This window comes from Nycticebus coucang, chromosome 22, assembly GCF_027406575.1.
Source record: "Nycticebus coucang isolate mNycCou1 chromosome 22, mNycCou1.pri, whole genome shotgun sequence".
Lineage (NCBI taxonomy): Eukaryota > Metazoa > Chordata > Mammalia > Primates > Lorisidae > Nycticebus > Nycticebus coucang.
In genome coordinates this window covers 33,129,725-33,145,668 of record NC_069801.1, presented here as the reverse complement: position 1 = coordinate 33,145,668, position 15,944 = coordinate 33,129,725, and the positions used below count along the sequence as shown (strand labels likewise).

The 15,944-nt window shown below is 45.3% G+C and overlaps 1 protein-coding gene across 16 annotated transcripts in view; it reads left to right on the top strand.

Moving 5' to 3' along the window:
• PABPC4 (poly(A) binding protein cytoplasmic 4) overlaps positions 1 to 15,944 on the top strand; it is a 45,739-nt gene that overhangs the window by 20,747 nt on the left and 9,048 nt on the right. For 11 of the 16 annotated variants that reach the window (XM_053575628.1, XM_053575633.1, XM_053575631.1 and 8 more), the window contains 2 exons: positions 766 to 791; positions 14,620 to 14,762. In XM_053575628.1, the coding sequence (XP_053431603.1) occupies positions 766 to 791; positions 14,620 to 14,762 (169 nt within the window). Of the gene's footprint in view, positions 1 to 765; positions 792 to 5,701; positions 5,745 to 14,619; positions 14,763 to 14,959; positions 15,528 to 15,944 lie in introns of those variants that run through there. The other 5 variants (XR_008376850.1, XR_008376849.1, XR_008376851.1 and 2 more) reach the window with 3 other exon arrangements.

The following is a 15,944-nucleotide window of genomic DNA, read 5'->3' as shown; positions in this document are numbered from 1 at the left end:
ACTTGGGTGGCTTGAAACAACAGAAATGTATTCACTCATAGCTCTGGAGACTAGAAGTCCAAAATCAAGATGTTGACAGGGCTGTGCTCCCTCTGGCGGCTCTGAGGAAGAATCTTGCCATGCTTCTTCTGAGTTTCTGTTGTCTCCTTATAATTCTTTAGCTTGTAACATCGATCCAATCTCTGCCTCTTTTTTCACATGGCTTTCTTCCCTCTGTATGTCTCTCTGTGTCTTCTCTTACAAGGGTACCAATCATTGAATTTAGGGCTCATAACAACCTAGCGTGACTGTAGCCTAACTGGTTATATCTACAAAGACCCTATGTTTGAATGAGATCACACTGAAATTTAGGTAGATACGAAATTTCAGGGGACGCTTTTCAGCCCACTACAGTGGCTTGGTAGTGGCAATTGCAAAGCGATAGGAAGTTCTGGTTGAAGGAAGTTGCCACCAGGCCTGGCTCAGAGTTCCCCTCTTACAGTCAAAATATAAAGACAGGTCCTGCATTTGCCTGAGCCTTCTGGCCTGGCATTGCTCCTTCCTGTTTTCCTGGGTATATTCTCTGTCTCCATCGCCTAGTTAGTGCGTCCTTACACCACCAGCTCTAACAATCATTTAGCACATGCTTCGTTAAATACATACAGTCTAGGCAGATAGGAGGGGAAGATGTGCCTTTGTGTGCTTATGCTCCTGAGTTTTAATTGGAGCACTAACTATAAGAGTTGAACTGTAGATAAGAACTTTTTCCTTGTCTTCTTTTGACAGGATGTTGAAACAGCTGTGGATAGCAGGTACGGCTGAGGAGCTTTGTTGTTTTACTGAAGCTGTCATTTGGTACTACCTTTCAGTATAACGAACCTTCCTGTACATACTCATGTGTTTCTAGTTTCTACAATTTCAAAATTATATAGCAAGCAAAAGTTGTCATTATTTGAAAATATTCATTATGGGCTCTGAACAGTGGTTATAGCATTGGCCACATACACTGTGGCTGGCGGGTTTGAACCCAGCCTGGGCCCGCTAAACAACAATGATAACAGAAAAATAGCCGGTGTTGTGGTGGGCGCCCGTAGTCTCAGCTACTTGGGAGACTGAGGCAGGAGACTTAACTTAAGCCCAGGAGTTTGAGGTTGCTGTGAGCTGTGATGCTATGACGCTCTACCCAGGGTGACATAGTGAGTTTCTGTCTAAAAAAAAAAAAGAAAGAAAGAAAATATTCATTATGAACTAGTTACTTAAAAATTAATTCTTACTCAGACATTCTTTCCATTGCACATTTGCATAATTAAATACCTAAAATACCTACCAGTTTCTTCTGTACCTTGGGAGAACGTGCTGCAAAAAAGGCCCAGTCAAGGCTTGGTGCACAGTGGTTATGGCACCAGCCACATACACCAAGGCTGGCGGGTTTGAACCCTGCCTGGGGCAGCTAAACAACAGTGACAGCTGCAACCAAAAAATAGCTGGGCATTGTGGTGGGCGCCTGTAGTCCCAGCTACTTGGGAGGCTGAGGCAAAAGAATCACTTAAGCCCAAGAGTTGGAGGTTGCTGTGAGCTATGACACCACGGCACTCTACCAAAGGGGACATACTGAGACTCCGTCTCAAAAACAAACAAAAAAGGCCCAGTCAAATCCTTGGGTGTACACAGACATCAAGATCTCCAATAAGCTAAGTAGCCACATTCGGGTGCTCCTGTGTTCAGACTTTGTGCCCATAACAGCCAGTGAGCAGGACTCCTTGGTCAGGATGGTGGGAAGCTGGTGGCTTAGCATCCCAGGCCCTTGACTCTGTTTTAACCTCAGGCTATCTGAGATCCCAGCATCTAGTAACAAATGAGGCAGAACAGGTATTTCTGAAGCTCTTAATAAAGGCTTAGAGAACCATCAGAAAGAGTAAACAATTGAAAGTTATAAATGATTTCAATTATCTTCGATTTGGTTTTATAGAATTTTTTTGGTAACTTAATTTTGATATATTTTCACACTTATTGGATTCTTATTGTATATATCTGTAAGAGTAGTTCAAGGAACTGTCATGTCCTATACCCATTTTGTAATTTACTTTTTGCCTCCATGCTGTATTTTGTTGTTTACGTACATATACACATACTCGTATACATGTATGTATGTATATATTTTTTCCCTGTTCCACTTGAAAAGAAGTTGAAGACCTCATTCCTCTTTACTCTCTAATACTTAAATATGTATTTCCTTCTTTAGTTGTTTTTCTTTTTTTTTTTTTGTAGAGACAGAGTCTCACTGTACCGCCCTCGGGTAGAGTGCCGTGGCGTCACACGGCTCACAGCAACCTCTAACTCTTGGGCTTACGCGATTCTCTTGCCTCAGCCTCCCGAGCAGCTGGGACTACAGGCGCCCGCCACAACGCCCGGCTATTTTTTTTTTTTTTTTTATTGCCGTTTGGCCGGGGCTGGGTTTGAACCCGCCACCCTCGGCATATGGGGCCGGCGCCCTACTCACTGAGCTACTGGCGCCGCCCTTTTAGTTGTTTTTTAATTTGACACAAAGTCTCACTCAGCCAGGCTAGAGTGCATTGGTGTCACTATAATTCACTGCAACCTCAAACAGCTGGGCTTAGACAATCCTGCTTCACCCTTCTGAGTATAGGCAGGTGCCACCATGTACCATGTTTGGCTAATTTTTTTCACTTTTTTGTAGAGACGGGGTCTTGCCGTATTGCCTAGGCTGGTCTTGAACTCTTGGCCTCCCAAAGTGTTGGTATTACAGGCCTAAGCCCCCATGCCCAGCCCTATATTTCTGAGGAACAGGAATATTCCCTCACATAATCATAGTACACTGTCAAAATCATGAAATTTAACCTTTACATGCCTTTTTTTTTTTTTTTTTGGATATAGAGTCTCACTTTGTCATCCTGGGTAGAGTGCTGTAGCATCACAGCTCACAGCAACCTCCAACTCCTGGGCTCAAGCAATTCTCTTGCCTCAGCTTCCTGAGTAGCTGGGACTACCGGTAGCCATAACATGTCTGGCTATTTTTAGAGACAGGGTCTTGCTCTTGCTCAGGCTGGCCCAAAACTCAAGCTCAGGCAGTCCACCCAACTCGGCCTCCCAGAGCGCTAGAATTACAGCAGTGAGTCACCATGCCTGGCCTTTGGTGACATAACACTTTAACCTTCCATATTCAGATTTCATCAGTTATCCCAATATTGTGATTTTTAGTAACTTTTCTTACCTGAAAAATGTTGACACATTGCATTTAGTTGTCAAGTCTCTTTAGTCTCTTCTTATTTGAAATAGTTTCTCGGGTGGCGCCTGTGGCTCAATCGGTAAGGCACCAGCCCCTTATACCGAGGGTGGCGGGTTCAAACCCGGCCCCGGCCAAACTACAACCAAAAAATAGCGGGGTGTTGTGGCGGGCACCTGTAGTCCCAGCTACTCGGGAGGCTGAGGCAAGAGAATCGCTTAAGCCCAGGAGTTGGAGGTTGCTGTGAGCTGTGTGAGGCCACGGCACTCTACTGAGGGCCATAAAGTGAGACTCCGTCGCTACAAAAAAAAAAAAAAAGAAATAGTTTCTCAATTTTTCTTTTTTTTTTTTTTTTTTGTAGTTTTTGGCCAGGGCTGGGTTTGAACCTGCCACCTCCGGCATATGGGACCAGCACCCTACTCCTTGAGCCACAGGCGCTGCCCAGTTTCTCAATTTTTCATTGCCTTTTTTTGATCGTGACATCTCTGAAGAAAACAGATGAGTTGCGTTTAAGGTTGTTTCTCAATTTGTTTTTGCCTGATACTTCCTCATGGTTAGATTTAGATGATGTGTTTTTTCCAGGGATATCACAAAAGCAGTGTTTTTACTGTACCATGTGAGGAAGTACCTGATGGCAGTTCAGTTTGTGATGTTGACTTTGATTACTTCAGTTAATGAGATACCCACTGGAAAGTTACTATTTTAAAAAATATAAATTAAGGCTTGGCACCCCTAGCACCAAGGCTAGCAGGTTCAAACCTGGCCCGGGCCAGCTAAACAACGATGACAACTGTAACAAAAAATAGCCAGGCGCCTGTAGTCTTAGCTACTTAGGAGGCTGAGGCAAGAGAATCGCTTAAGCCCAAGAGTTTGAGGTTGCTGTGAGCTATGACACCACGGCACTCTACCAAGGGTGACAAAGTGAGACTCTGTCTCAAAAAAATTATATATATATATATATATAAATTAAAAGCTAACATATTTTTCTCTTCACTGTGCCTAGCTCACTCCCATACTGTTACTATGTTTCCTGTTTTCTTGAGTATTCATAATGACCCTTTTTACCCATATCTTTTTCTGTTATAATCTAGCCTTTTTATGTTTAGCAAAATCATAATTGCACATAACTTTTTAAAAAATCATTCAGCTTGGGCGTGGTAGCTCATACCTGTAATCCTAGAACTTTGGGAGGCCAAGGTGGGTGGATTGCTCAAGCACAGGAGAGACCAATCTGAGCAGGTATGAGAACCCTATCTCTACTAAAAATAGAAAAACTGAGCTGAGTGTTTTGAGAGGCGCCCACAGTCCCAGCTACTTGGGAGGCTGAGGCAAGAGTTAAGAGGTTGCTGTAAGCTATGATGATGCCACAGAACTCTAGCCTGAGCATCAGAGTAAGACTCTGTCTCTAATTAATTAATTAAATCATCTGTAATAAAACAGGACTTTCATCTGCTGTCCTCAACATCATTTTTCTGCCCTACCAGAGTCAATCAACATTTGTTTGGCTTTTATTGATGTGTCTCTGAAAACTGTACACATGTTACTACTACTTGATCTTTTTGTTTGTTTTTCTGGGAAACAGACTCATGGAGAATTGTATGCAAGAAGTTTATTGGAAAGTGATCTCAGAAACAACTCCTATGAGAGAATGAGGGAAGCAGATTGGGCAGTATTTGAATTGCCTTGTAGTCACACAGAGACCTCAGCTAATCCCATGTAGAGTTTTAGAGCTTGGATGTCCCTTTAGAGTTGCCCTGAATTGAGGTGAGAGGTGTTTTTATCCTAACGTGGACCAGTTGTGAATTCTGGCAGATTCTCAACAGTGGTGTAAACTTTGGTGAGGCAGCTCCTTTTGGCCAAGGGTATTTCCCATGATTGGTCATATCAACGGTGTTTTTTCTGATTCACCCATGCAAGTTTCTTTCTTTTTTTTTTTTTTTTTTTTTTTTTTTGAGACAGAGTCTTAATCTGTTGCCAAGGCTAGAATGCCATGGCATCAGCCTAGCTCACAGCAACCTTAAATTTCTGGGTTTATGCAGTCCTCCTGCTTCAGCCTCCCAGAGTGCTAAGATTACAGGTGTGAGCCACCTCACCTGTTCTGCACTTGGATTTTGAGACATAAAGTCTTTTCTTACACCCAGAGTATAGAGAACAGAAGAATCTAACCCATGTTGTCCTTCTAGTACACACATATATATATATATTTTTTTTAGAAGAAAATTTAGATAGCTAATTCTTTTTTCGACTTTTAGAGATGAGGTCTTGCTCTTGCTCAGGCTAGTCGCAAACTCCTGTCCTCAAATGATCCTTCTACCTTGACCTGGCAGAGTGCTAGGATTATGGGCAAGAACCCCCATGTCCAGTCAAATATTTAATTTAAATAAGGGTAATAGGTACTTTTTTAGATTCTGGGAGCAAGAGTTTTAGATATCTAGTTAGATATTTTTTACCTCAGCATTTTTCCTTTCACTACTGCAGAGAACTTCCCTTGCCTGTGTACCCATGAAAAGGGCTTCAGCTCAAGGGAAGCAGCTTCCACCACATCATCCCCCAGTTCATGTGCCAGGGCGGCGATTTCACAAACCACAGCAGGACTAGAGGCAAGTCCATGTGCAGGAAGAGCTTTGGTGAGGAAAACTTTATGCTCAAGCCCCACAGCCCTGTAGGAGCCAATCAGTGTGTGCTGATCAGTGTGTGGCTGTGCAGGGTGGTAAGACGTGCTGTCATTTTCACTGAAGGACAGGGAATCTGCAGGGCACCAGCTACTGGACAGAGGAGGACCACTCAGCCTTGCCTAGGGTGGAGTTAGCTTTGGGCTTTGAAAGGTGTTCTTTGGTTTTTATTTTGGCCTATTTAAGTTCCTTTTATTATAGGAGGAAGAAGCGTAGAAGTCTGGTTCTGCTACTATAGTGGTGTGTTGTTACCATTTTTATAACTTTTATTTTATGTAAATTTGTGCTTCAGAAGAGTTATAAGAATAGCACAATGAATTCCCATATTCTTTTTTGTGCCTCTGCCTAGATTAATCCAGTTGTTTGCACTGATGACCATTGTTTCCTACTTAATTCTGTTCTCGTGCTGTATGTATTACAGACAATGCATTATTTTTTTGGAGCCATTTGAGAGTTAAGTTAGAGATGACACCTACCTAAGAACACGGGCATAGTAATCAAAATCAGAAAATGAGCATTGAGACAATATTGTTGTCTAATCGACAGTGCATGTCAGATTTCCCCACCTATGACCATGGCATCCTTCAGGAGTGGTCAGGGTTGGAAAGTGCCCTAGACTCACGTCCCACCTCATGCCCATGCTGCCTTCTGTGCCTCACTAGTATCCCCCTCGTCACTGCACACACTCCCCTCACTCTCTTGCTGCCCCTCTCTTTGTCCTTCTCCTCTATGACAGTTTTGTCTGCTGGAAAAACGTGCACCCTGAGCTACCTGGTCCTCTCCGAGTTGAGGGTGCCTTGAGCAGTGGCCAGTAGTCCTCTCAGCTGCTCAGCTAATTCTCCATGGACTGAAGAGGGAACATGCTCCTAGCTCCGCAGTCCTCCAGCATTGCCCCATACATTCTTCCTCTCAGCTGATGCTCTTGCTTTTTACTTACAGAAACAATCAGAAGAGAACTGCGTCTTCCCACACCCAGATCGGTTCCCCTGCCTGTGGTGATGGGGATGACCTCTCCCTCCTCAAACCCTACTCCCATCTGTTTCCTCTCTTGTGTCCTCCATTTTCCCCTCTGCATTCACGCCCATGGCCATGAGCATGCAAGCATGCTGTGGAATTGCCAGCCCTCCAAAAAATAAACTACCTCCCCCTTGACCAGTGTTCCCCTTCAGCTGCTATTCCAATTCAGTGGTCTCTTATTGGCCAAACTTATTAGGAGAGTTGGGGAGACTCATTGCTCTGTTTCTCTCCTCAGCCTCCTCCAGGGAGACTTTTTCCCTACCCCACCTCTCTCTGGTCAGAGGTTCCAGCAGGCAGGTCTCAGCCATGCTCCTCCTGCCTCTCAGTAGCACTGGCTGTTGGAGTCCCAGGCCCGCTCCCATTCTCCTGCCCACGGCTGCGCCTCCATCCTGTCTCTACATTGTTTGGGGGGGGGGGGGAGTCCACTTGTATTCATTCTTTGCTTTAATGGTTCTTACCCCTGTTAGCCCAGCACCTTCCTCTTGTAGCTAATACTTTGCAATACTGAAATGAAAGTCATAGCTGATATATTCCAGTGAACGCCTAGTTAAAAATACAGTATTTTGGCTGGGTGAGGTGGTTCATGCCTGTAATCCAAGCACTCTGGGGGGCTGAGGGGGGAGGATCACTTGAGGTCAGGATTTTAAGACCAGCCTGAGCAAAAGTGAGGCCCCATCTCTACTAAAAGTAGAAAAATAAGCTGGGTGTAGTGGCAGGTGCCCGTAGTCCCAGCTACTCGGGAGGCTGAGACAGGAAGATTGCTTAACTCTGAGAGTTTGAGGTTGCTGTGAGCAAGGTTGATGCCACTGCACTCTACCCAGGGTGACAGAGTAAGACTTTAAATAAAATAGTATTATGCCATAATTGTAATATAAAAGAAAATTTTAGGAAAGTAATTTATAATAACCTAATATGCATTTTAGTATTTAAAATGCTTAGACACGCTATGTATATAAAATATTTAGGCTCGGCACCCATAGCTTAGTGGTTAGGGCGCCAGCCACATACACTAAGGCAGGTGGATTCAAACCCAGCTCAGGCCTGCCAAACAACAATGACAACTACAACCAAAAAATAGCCAGGTGTTGTGGCAGGCGCCTGTAGTCCCAGCTACTTGGGAGGCTGAGGCAAGAGAATCACTGAAGCCCAAGAGTTTGAGGTTGTTGTGAGCTGTGATAGTGAGACTCTGTCTCAAAAGAATAAATAAATAGATAAGAAAAAAGATATATAAATTTTAAGAAAGGAAAAAACAGGCGGTGCCTGTGGCTCAAAGGAGTAGGGTGCGGGCCCCATAAGCTGGAGGTGGTGGATTCAAACCCAGCCCTGGCCAAAAACTGCAAAACAAAAAGAAAGGAAAAAGCTATTAAAATTGTAAAACTATTAAAATGATAATACTCAAGTGACATTTGACTTCTTCAATTACAAGAGATACAATATACTATTCCATGAAAATGAGGCCTGATGGAGAGAAAGAATCACCGAAACATCTTGTTCGAAAAAAGAAGGGCTTTATTTCAGCCTGTGGAGCTGGAGCGGACTAGAGTCCAAAATAGCCAAAGGAATTATCATATCTTCCCTCATTGGAGATTTCAAAGCATGAGCAGGATTTATAGCAAACTTTCAGGAAGATAATTCTTTACAAAGAAGCTGTGAGGATGGCTGAGTTATCATGAGCAAGCCTTGCAGAGATATCAGCAAAAATGCAAAAACGTCTGGCATTTCAGATTAAAACATAATACTTTAAGGTTTTCTCCCTCAATACAAGATAACTAATGTTGGTTATGTATTGAGTATCACAATTTTAATACAGTTTTTTCCTTTTGGAAAAAGGGCTTCCTTGGGCTTAAGTGATTCTCTTGCCTCAGCCTCCCAAGTAGCTGGGACTACAGGCGCCTGCCACAACACCTGGCTATTTTTTGGTTGTAGTTGTCATTGTTGTTTGGCAGGCCTGGGCTAGATTCCAACCTGCCAGCCCCAGTGTATGTGGCTGGCACCCTAGCCACTGAGCTACAGGTGCTGAGCCTGTTTTTGTTGTTAGAGACGATTCCATTTTGTCACCCAGGCTGAAGTCCAATACCATTATCACAGCTCACTGTAACCTGGAATCCTTGGGATCAAGCAATCCTCCCATCTCAGCCCCTTGAGGAATGTGTATACAGGGGCTGGGCGCAGTGGCTCACCCCTCTAATCCTAGCACTCTGGGAGCCCGAGGTGGGTAGAATGCCTGACCTTACAGGTTCGAGATCAGCCTGAGCCAGAGTGAGACCCCGGCTGTAAAAATAGCAAGGCATTGTGGCAAGAGTTTTAGGTTGCTGTGAGCTATGATACTACAGCACTCTACCCAGGGTAACAAAGTGAGACTGTATCCAAAAAAATAAGATAAAAAAAGATGTGTATGCATTCTTTTCTATTTTTGGCACCTTGTGTGTGTGTGTGTGCATGCATATGATATGTGTGTAAAATTCTTTGGAAAATGGAGTGAGGTTCTAGGCTCATATCTTTTTTTATTTTTATTTTCGTGTGTGTGACAGGGTCTCACTCTGTGGCCCTGGGTTGAGTGCCCTGGTGTCATAGCTCACAGTAACCTCATACTCAGGGCTCAAGCATCCTATTGCTTCAGCCTCCCAAGTAGCTGGGACTATAGGTGCCAGCCACAATAACCTGGCTAGTTTTTCTATTTTTAATAAAGACGGAGTCTCTTGCTCAGGCTGGTCTCAAACTCCTGAGCTCAAGCTATCCACCCTTATTAGCCTCCCAGAATGCTAGGGTTATTGGTATGGGCCGCCACACCTGCCTAGGCTCAGATCATTATAAACAGTTTTTTTCTCACTTTACGGGAATATTTGTCAAGGGTTGTTAAAAGCCCAAGAGAATTTAGAATAATTATTCAGTAGGATTTCCCTGATTCCTTCCCACTAATGCCAGCAGCACCCACTACTAGTGATTAGAAAAAATATACCAGGCGGCACCTGTGGCTCAGTGAGTAGGGCGCCGGCCCCATATGCCGAGGGTGGCGGGTTCAAATCCAGCCCCGGCCAAACTGCAACAAAAAAATAGCCGGGCGTTGTGGCGGGCGCCTGTAGTCCCAGCTGCTTGGGAGGCTGAAGCAAGAGAATCACGTAAGCCCAAGAGTTAGAGGTTGCTGTGAGCCGTGTGACACCACGGCACTCTACCCGAGGGCGGTACAGTGAGACTGTCTCTACAAAAAAAAAAAAAAGAAAGAAAGAAAAAATATACCCTGAAGTTTTTGTAGCCCTAGGGGGCAGTATTGCCCCACGGAGAAGCAGTGCCCTAGGTCACCATACCCAGTTCCAGGGCTCCCAATGCCATCTCCAAGTTAAGTTTGTCCCCAGTGATGTCTCCATGCTTATGGCTTCCTGAGTGCCAGATTCTAGACTCCTGTCCAGCTGCCTTCCTGCCTGGATACCTCACAAGCATCTCAAACTTCACATGCATGAAATAACTCTTGGCCTTCTCCCTCCAAGCTCTTCCTCCCTTCCTTATTTCAGTAAATGACACCATTATCCACTTAGCTGCTTTGTCAGCAACTTAGGAGTCATCTTTGGCTCTTCTCTTGCGTCACCATACGTCACATCCATTTTCAAGTCATCTCCCAATCTGCTACTCTTTACCCCTCCCCCACTACCAAGTCCTACCCACTGTCCCTGTTTCCAGCCCAGCCTCTTCCTCAGAGTCCAATCTTTGGTAGTCAGTGATCCTTTTTAAACATAAATCCAATCGTGTCATCCACCCACTGGCAACCCACCTGTGGCTGCATAGTGCATATGACCTGGTCCTGAATCTGTCCGTGGTCCCAGGATATACTGCTCTTCACTCTGCATCTACACAAGTACACTGAGTTCAATCCTGCCCCAGGGCCTTTGCAAAGACCGTTTCCTTTCCTCAAGTGTTCTTGCTCCACTGCCCAGATGGTTCATCCCTCACTTCCTATAGATACCAGATGCGTGTAACCTCATCTAAAGTCTACCCTGACCTTTCTAAGAGTTTTCCTGGGCCCAGCACAGTGGCTCACATCTGTAATCCTAGCACTCTATACCCAACTACTTTTTCTATTTCTGGCAGAAATGAGGTCTCACTTTGCCAAAGCTGGTCTTGAACTCCCAAGCTCAAGCAATCCTCCTGCCTCAGTTTCCCAGAGTACTACAATTACAGGCATGAACCACTGTGTCCAGCCTCTTTAAGAAACAGGGTCTTTTCAGTCACCCAGTCTGGAGTGCAGTGGTTGCTACCTCAAATTCCTGCAATCAAATCATCCTCTTGCCACAGCCTCCCAAGTAATTAAGACTACAGGAAATATGCTACCATGCCCAGCTAATTTTGTGATCTTTTGCAAAGACTTCAGTCTCACCATGTTGCCCAAGCTGGACTTGAACTTCTGGTCTCAAGTGATATTTCCACCTTGCCTCCCAAAATGCTGGGATTATAGGTGTGAGCCACCAAGCCCTCCAGCCCCTTTCTTGTTCATGATTATATTCTGGAACAGTATCTGGCACATAGCAAGTATGCTATCAATATTTGAATAAGGCCAGGTGTGGTGGCTTACGCCTGTAATTCTAGCACTCTGGGAGTCTGAGGGAGGTGGATTGTCTGAGCTCACAGGTTCAAGACTAGCCTGAGCAAGAGCGAGACCCTGTCTCTACTAAAAATAGAAAAACTGAGGCAATGGGTGGCGCCTGTGGCTCAGTGAGCAGGGCACCAACCCCATATATCGAGGGTGGTGGGTTCAAAACCAGTCCTGGCCAAACTGCAACAAACAAATAGCCAGGTGTTGTGGCAGGCACCTGTGGTCCCAGTTATTCGGGAGGCTGAAGCAAGAGAATCACCTAAGCTCAAGAGCTGGAGGTTGCTGTGAGCTGTGACGCCATGGCACTCTACTGAGGGTGACAAAGTGAGACTCTGTCTCTAAAAAGAAAAAAAACTGAGGCAAGAGGATCACCTAAGCCCAAGAGCTGGAGGTTGCTGTGAGCTATGAAGCTGCGGCACTCTACCCAGGGCAACAACTCGAGCCTCTGTCTCAAAAAAAAAAAAAAAGGAAAAAAATTTTTGAATATTTAAAAGAGACATTGACAGGCTGGTTTGTTATGGATCAGGTACTGTGAGATGCCCCATTACAAGGAAACATCCTGTCTAGAGGCCCAGCCATGAAGTATGGGGCTTCTCATTGCCACAAACAGGTTGCAGCTCCTCAGGCTATTCCCCCCCCCCCCCGCCGTAGCCACTACCAGACCCAGGTCTCTTATACCGAACTCGGATATCACGCCCTCCAGAAAGCCTTCCGTGATCCTGCCGTCTGTGTGTGTGAGCTGGTGTCTTTCTCTCGCACACACCTAGGTGACTGCTCCCATTCTGTGCACAAATGTCTGTGTCACTGGGCTTTGTTATTTTGTAGCATGATTATCTCTTTTTTTAAATAGCTTTATGGCAATGTAATTTATACATTGTCCAGTTCACCCATTGAAAATACACATGTTAATCAGGTTTTTTTTGTTGTTGTTTTGTTTTTTGTAGAGACAGAGTCTCACTGTACCGCCCTCGGGTAGAGTGCTGTGGCGTCACACGGCTCACAGCAACCTCTAACTCTTGGGCTTACACGATTCTCCTGCCTCAGCCTCCTGAGCAGCTGGGACTACAGGCGCCCGCCACAACGCCTGGCTATTTTTTTTGTTGTTGTTGTTGCAATTTGGCCGGGGCTGGATTTGAACCCGCCACCCTCGGCATATGGGGCCGGCGCCCTGCTCACTGAGCCACAGGCTCCACCCCGTTAGTTTTAATGTACTCACAGAGTTGTTCAGTCACCACAAAGAAACCCCATATCCTTTAGCAGTGGCTCCCAGTCCTGTTGTCCTCTGTCCCTGGGCAGGCGCTGTTCTCCTTTCTGTCTCTGGATTTGCCTGTTCTACGAATTTAACATAAATGGAGTCGTGCAATATATAGGCTTTTGTGAATGGCTTCTTTCAGGTAGCATGATATTTTCAAGATTCATCCGTGATGGCACATGTACCAGTGCTTCATTCCTTTCTGTGGCCAAATTATGTCTGCTGAATGGATATACTATGGCTGTTTATCTGTTCATAAGTCGATGAGTTCTTTCTGCTTTTTGGCTACTATGAATAATGTTGCTATGAACACTCAAGTACTCTGTTTTTAACATTTTGAGAAACTGTTGGGGCAGTACCATTTTGTATTTTTAGCAGCAGTGTATGGAATTTCCAACTTCTCTGTTTATTGGTCGTTTGTATATCCTCTTTGGGAAAAATATCTATTCAGATCTTTTGCCCATTTTTTTTTTTTTTTTTAGGACAGAGTCTCAAGCTGTTACCCTGGGTAGCGGGACGTGGCATCACAGCTCATAGCAACTTCTAATTCTTGGGCTGAAATGATTCTCTTGCCTCAGCCTTCCAAGTAGCTGGGACTACAGGCGCCTGCTACAATGCCCGGCTATTTTTTCTTGTAGCAGTTATCATTGTTGTTTGGCAGGCCCAGGCTGAGTTCAAGCCCACCAGCTCCAGTGTGTGTGGCTAGAGCCCTAGCCGCTGAGCCCCTTTGCCCATTTTTAATTGAATTATCTTTTTGTTGTTAAGAATTCTTTTAATAGGCTCGGCACCTGTAGCATAGTGGTTATGGTGCCAGCCACATACACCCAGGCTGGCAGGTTCGAACCTAGCCCAGGCCAACTAAACAGCAGTTATAACTACAACAAAAAATTAACCAGGCATTGTGGAGGGCGCCTGTTGTTCCAGCTATGTGGGAGGCTGAGGCAAGAGAATCTTAAGCCCAAGAGTTTGAACACTCTGCCAAGGGCGACATAGTGAGACTCTGTCTCAAAAAAAGAAAAAAACAAAGAATTTTGAGGTTTAGCTCTTAAGTCTTTGTTCCCTTTGGAGTTAATTTTTGTGTATAGTGTGGTGAAAGTGGTCCATTCTTTTATATGTAAATACCCAGTTGTCTTGGCACTGTTGATTGAAGGGATATTTTTTTTCTGTTTGTCTTTTCTCCTTGATGAAAATTTTTTGACCATAAATTTAAGAATTTATTTCTGTACTTTATTTATTTATTTATTTGCAACAGAGTTTTACTCTGTCACCCTGGGTAGCATGGCGTCAGCATAGCTCACAGCAACTTCAAACTCTTAGGCTCAAGCAATCTACCTGCTTCAGCCTCCCGTAGTGCTAGGATTACAGCCACTGCAAAATGACTCTTATCAGAGGAGGTCTTCCTTCTATTTCTCGTTTATTGAGTGTTTTTATCATGAAAAAATGTTAGGTTTTTGTCTAATGTTTTTTCTGTGTTTGAGATGATTATGTGAGAGGGCTTTTCTTTATTGCCTATAGTATATTACATTGATTGGTTTTTGGAAGTCAAACCAACCTTGCATTCCTGAGAATCCACATCTTTTTTGAGTGACTCTTCTATACTAGATTATGAGCTTCAACAGGGGCCTTGTTACAAAGCAGACAGTAAGTACTTGCTGAGGGAATGAATGCAAAGACAAACCAGTGTGAAATTATTGAAACAACCTCATTCACCCCATTTCACTATTAATTGAAAATACAAAGTGGCCAAATTTGTATGATCTGTGCATCCCAGAGTCTGAATCTCCCTGCCTGAAGGGGTGTCGACATCCTACACAGACTGTCCTTTAAGGTCTGCTTACCAGGGAGCTGATATGATCGTTCTCTCCCCCAGGCCAATTGTCCATGGCCAACTCTGGCCCAAACATCACTGGCTCCCAGTTCTTCCCAATGTGTGACAAGACAGATTGGCTGGATGGCAAGCACGTGGTGTTTGGCGAGATCACTGAGGGCCTGGATGTCTTGCGGCAGATTGAGGTATGTGGTGGGGAACTGGCCTCTTCCTCACCTGGGTTCATGGTGCACAGCCTGTGGGAGGGCTGGAGAGGGAGCTCTGTGCTGTGAGAGACATGGGCCAGGGCTGCTTCTGCCCAGGTTCCAGGGTAGGAGTGGGGTCCCTAAGCCACTCTTTATTCTGCCCCCTCACTCCCCTGGCTTCTATTCCACCCATAAAGGCCCAGGGCAGCAAGGACGGGAAGCCAAAGCAGAAGGTGATCATCGCTGACTGTGGGGAGTATGTGTGAGAAGGCGCTTCCTGTGCTCCCCTCTCTTTGCTCTCGCCCCTGTGGGTCCAGGAGGGAGCTCCCAGCCTCAGCTGTTTGAAGTGGGCAGCGTTTGTGGTATGACCCCTTCCTCGGGGTCGCTTTGGAGCAGCTCCTCTGCGGGCACAGGCTGGACTTTGTCCAGGTGCACCTGTGGGCCCAGAGCCAGCATGGGGGCCACCCTCCCCACTTTGGGCAGGCTGTGCATGGATATTGGCTTTTCCTGGCATTTGCTGCTAGGTCCGTTCTGGGCACACCAGTTGGCACCTGGGATGTTTTTGTTACTAAAATAAAATCCTATTTCTTGTACTGCTACCTCTGGATAGGTGCCGGATGTTTGCAGAGGTTGCAGCTGGCACAGGCCATAGCATCTTCCCCAAGGTTACCTTTGCCCTGGAGGCCAAATCATTGAGGATACAAATTGTTAGTCCATTACAGGGCAGCAGAAGTCAAAACCATGTAAAAGTCCCCCCCTCCTCTAATCTCCTTTCTTTCTTCTCCCTTTCTCCCCCCCATCTCCCTTGCTCTTTTATTCTTTGTCTTCTTTCCTCTTTCTTCTCATTCTCTCTCCTCATTCTCCCTCTCTCCTTTCTTCTCCCTCTTTCTCTGCGCGCGCACACACACATACACACATACACACGCTTTTCTCTGGCTACCAGGCTCAACCAACCTGTCAGAACCATATTACTACAGAGTCTTCAGGGCCCTTCTTTCGCGAGGCTCTGTGCTCGGTGCTGGGTAGACATGACAAGCCAGAAGTGGCTCCTGGCTTCTCCTACCTCCAGTCCTGCCTGGAAATTGCAGTCTGGTGCCACGGTTTGTAGCCTGTGCTAGGCTGGCCTCTTGCCCTATACAAATTGGGCCCGCCAGGCATCCCTCAGCAACTTATGTGCTAAGG